The following is a 4,149-nucleotide window of genomic DNA, read 5'->3' as shown; positions in this document are numbered from 1 at the left end:
TGGGACAAGCTTAGTGTTGCTTCATCTAACGGGAAGGAGCTAATCCTAGCACGATTCAAGTTGCTGAAGACGTTGATTTGACTCTAACGACTAATACAGAGACACTGGAACAAGATGACGACTCACTAAAGAAGCTAGGGCCTCAACACAAGATGGCCTCATGTTGTTATAGTAAAGGAACCACTGGAGCAGTAAGTGTCCTTACAAGGATACTCTTGGTGTTACGACTGAGGGGTCCCTTACGAGCTTGGAGTACTGTCGCTTTAGTATTGCAAATTTATAGTATTAGTGTTTTTTAATTATCAGCTGTTTACGGTACTTTTCCATTAATGGAATTTTGAGTAGCATTGTTATTTTAATGTATGCCATATTGCTAAAATAAAAGCACAGAAATAATAATAATAACAATGTACTTTTCTTTCTCTCTCATTCTTAGTTTTTTATATTAACAACAACTACATTTCTTTCTTACGAGGGATTTGTAATGAGCTTGCATGGGGTCTTGAGAGAAGTAATTAAAGGATTGATTTACTGATGGTCATGTACTGTCTCTTTTAATATTATAAAATTTTTGTATTTTAAAATTACCAGCTATACAGTATTTATCTATCAATGGAATTTTGAGTAAAAGAGCTACATTTAAAAACTTGGCAGACTATGATTGACTGACTTCGAGACAGTAATTAAAATTAAAAAAATTAATTATTTAATAACGTATAGTACCTCTTTCTCTCCATCTTCTAGGTGATGTTTTAGAAATTGTTTAAGAGAAGATGCTCGTTGAAGTTGTTGCCGTTAGTTACGAGGAGCCACGCCCACTCGAAACAAATGAGAGAGATGATGTTAGCAGGTGTTGTGTTGAAGCTAAAGTTAGTAACATACTGTGTGATGTAATTATGATGTCATGAACTTTTATATAAAAATAAAGTCTTCTATTGATAGTGTCAGTCCCTATATTGTTTTGCTCTCTTAGTCTAATTTTACATTTCAATCAGGTACAAAATACTGTATAGTGGGATTTATTGACAAAGGTTTTATTTTGATGAGTTGATGGTTTAAAATAAAACGTCAAATTTTATACCCGTCAAAAATTTTGTACTTTGTGCCACATGTACACAAAGGGCACTATTCGTCAAATTAAAACTCGCCAACCGGGAAAATTTATTGTTTTCATCAAATTTTTTACTCGTCAATAAATCCTGCTTTATGGTAGTTTTTTAAAATAATTTTAAATTTATTTTCTAATCATTTAGGAGGTTGATTTGATCTTTGTGTGTTCCGTTGTTAGACCTTTCAACCTTTACCTGAAGCAGATGTGTATCATCTGTCAGGCATCATAACCCACAGGATTGATCACAGCTCTCTACCTTTTGGACTTTCTGCATCGCGAGATAGACAGCATAATGTACATGTATGTTATTAAAACTTTCCATTGCACTTCACATATACACACAATACATGTACATCAATATGCATCAGAAAATTTAATAAACATTGAGGGGAGGTATGAGCCATTTTTACATGTTATTGTAGTACAAGGGACCTTAACCCAATTTTTGAGCACCTTCAAGAATTTGTATAAAATCCAAACTTAATCAGAATCAGTTCAAACTTTCTGCACAATATATGTACATGTATATGTATCAGAAAAAATTATAAAAATGGAATTTTTTTCTCCTTTTCATTTTTGATGACGTTTGGCCAAAATATCTGTACTTTAGTACAGGGTGTTTGGCCTAATTTTTGAGTAACTCAATACCACCACTGACAAGAAACTGCAGGAACATTATGCCAAAAATTCTGTAGGAATTTCTGCATGTTACTAATGCTATCTACTTCAAATTAACTGTTGACTGAGAATGATGATACAACATTATATCATTAACCATCTTTCGGGACTGAATCCCTAACTGATGATTTGTATTAACTGACTCATTTTATTACAATGTAGCTATGTTTGGCCTGCTGGCTACATGTACATGTACAGTGAAGTACATTAATGTAGAATCAGTTAATAGTTTGTCGTACAGTATTAGTAATTACTTGTTTCATGTACGTTTAGGTCACTGCAGTATTTTGATAGTCTTTCCAATTCATTAGGTGGGAGCCTTGGACCCTTAATAGGTAAACAGAGGAGTGACAGATTTGTATGTGAAGAGTGAATTTCTGAATTATTAAAATGAAGGGAGTACAAATAGAGTGAAGTGGTATTAACTTTGTGTGTGTAATATAGTACAGTATATTTATGTACAAACAAAAGTTTTTCTTATTATTCTTTCATTAGTGTCTATGGTATTGTGAATATCCTGCAACAGCTATGGAGTCACTGTGAGTAATAGTAAAGCAGTACTTTAAAGGGGTAGCCATGTGGGGGGTGATTGCTTTCCCTGCCCATTCCTAAATGAAACTCGCTAGAAAATTGCATAGGATCCTCTTGAGCCTTAAAAATGTATGGGTACTAAAGACCTTGATAAACACAGGTGTCCATGTAATTCAGACATTCAAGTCAACAAACGTTATCAACCACTATCTTCCAATTTTAGAGGTATTTTGTATTTTATTCTGGTTATGTGTACATTTAATTAATTCTTGGGTATACAGTTGTGTTATATAGCACTCAGTATGGTCACAACATGTGCAGACATATTCTGAACCTAAAACATTAAAACATTCAATGTGTTACATATGTACATTCCTGTAGTACCAGTTTTAATTTTCTTCATGGTTTTCCTTGAAAGGTCACCTGAATCCTTATGCATGGTCATCAATGGATGGGGAAATTCTTACTTGGTATAATAACTGTTATTGTATAGAGGCTCCTTGCTTAGTATAATAACAGTTAGGCTTTGATCAAGTATATACATGTGTACTTTGGCACTGTTATTTGCATTGCTGTGTAAACGGGGCCTTAATCAAACTGAGCTTGCCTTGCTGGTTTAATTCTGTTTAGTGATTGCTTAAACTATCAAATCAAACTATAGCTAAGCTCGTTAAAACGACATTGTAAACTAATAATGTTGCTAGGTCACTCTAAGAAAATTATAGACCTTGTGGCTCCTTTAATTGACTTATACACAGACAAATAAAATGACTTCATCAGTAAAGGATTTGCTGATAAAATAACTATCATTGTTTTAAGCATCTACAATGTATCGCAATATTGAAATAGCAAAGTTTTAAGCATGAAATTTAATTGTTTCTTTTGGTTTTCATTTCTGCAAATTTAAGGGAATAATTAGGCCTCCATGGATTCCAGATAATTCCATTCCAGTTTATGATTTGTGAAGTATTTAGATAATGACCATTGAGGTGTGAAGTGAAGCAGTTATGATACCACCATGCTCCTTCATGATTATAATTTGCACAATTTCCATTAGCACAATTATCATTATCTTGGTCTCTTGTAGCGAATTTTGCTCCATTATGCTCAGTTAAGCCATCTCCAGCTGTGCCAGCATACCCCCCTACAGTTAGTGTGTATTTACTTGTACTATCACCAACGCTAAATGTAGAATAGTTAGCATAACTTGTGTTCCCCTCAAAGTCTCTCAGGTCCACTCTTAGTGTGTTTGATCTTTCTTTAGTAAGACGATGAATTTTGCTCAATCCTAACCAAAACTCACCAGTAAGGTCACCAAATCCATTCTCATAGTCAGCCCAGTTCCTATAGAAATCAACAGATCCATCTTTTCTCCTCTGAAATACAGTCCATCCACCACCATCAGTCTCCATATCACAGTATACCTGTGATCCAATATAGTTTATCATTATAAATGATGAAGGATTGCTTTAACTAACTTCAAATGGAGTCCCTCCATCAGGATTAATAGTATAAATATCACTTGCATTATTACCATCCTCAAACAAGCTCTTACAATCACTGATATCTAGTTTATAGTGCATGTTAGTATTATTAATGTTTTAACTATTAGCTTATTTACTTAGTGGTGAACAGGCTTGTGGCCTTACTTTAGGACACATGGTATAGTCCTCACTCTTCCTTTTTTTGTATGAATAGTCTGTCCTAAGTTACTGCTGTTACAGCATGTCCTTATATACAGTGATGATTCATGTTTATTTCCAGTACAATCAGCCATACAATAAGATCCTTCTCCTTTATTGTTATGATAAACAAAACTTAAGCAATGT

At 33.9% G+C, this 4,149-nt stretch overlaps 1 protein-coding gene and 2 long non-coding RNA genes across 3 annotated transcripts; 2 read left to right on the top strand and 1 right to left on the bottom strand.

Moving 5' to 3' along the window:
- Positions 1-6: 6 nt before the first annotated feature.
- LOC109586311 (uncharacterized) lies at positions 7-820 on the top strand. The gene is made up of 2 exons (XR_002186930.1): positions 7-191; positions 437-820. It is a non-coding gene; the product is annotated as an uncharacterized LOC109586311 (long non-coding RNA).
- A 20-nt stretch (positions 821-840) lies between these two features.
- LOC109586310 (uncharacterized) lies at positions 841-2,742 on the top strand. Its single transcript, XR_002186929.1, has 4 exons — positions 841-995; positions 1,254-1,411; positions 2,063-2,124; positions 2,285-2,742. It is a non-coding gene; the product is annotated as an uncharacterized LOC109586310 (long non-coding RNA).
- Positions 2,743-2,969: 227 nt separating this feature from the next.
- Positions 2,970-3,903, bottom strand: LOC100641905 (fibrinogen C domain-containing protein 1-A-like). Its single transcript, XM_003389898.2, has 2 exons — positions 3,799-3,903; positions 2,970-3,744 (listed from the first exon to the last, which is right to left on the bottom strand). Exons 1-2 carry the CDS (start codon positions 3,901-3,903, stop codon positions 3,190-3,192), a joined length of 660 nt encoding a protein of 219 aa, XP_003389946.1. The 3' UTR covers positions 2,970-3,189.
- Positions 3,904-4,149: the final 246 nt, after the last annotated feature.

This window comes from Amphimedon queenslandica, unplaced genomic scaffold, assembly GCF_000090795.2.
Source record: "Amphimedon queenslandica unplaced genomic scaffold, v1.1 AMPQUscaffold_12904, whole genome shotgun sequence".
Lineage (NCBI taxonomy): Eukaryota > Metazoa > Porifera > Demospongiae > Haplosclerida > Niphatidae > Amphimedon > Amphimedon queenslandica.
This window is presented reverse-complemented; position numbering and strand designations above follow the sequence as displayed.

Excerpts from the sequence above, each read along its gene's own strand:
- LOC100641905 (XM_003389898.2), bottom strand. The coding sequence starts at position 3,903 with ATGCACTATAAACTAGATATCAGTGATTGTAAGAGCTTGTTTGAGGAT. Across the intron at positions 3,745-3,798 it reads ATGGAGGGACTCCATTTGAA|GTATACTGTGATATGGAGAC; the intron begins GTTAGTTAAAGC and ends ATTGGATCACAG.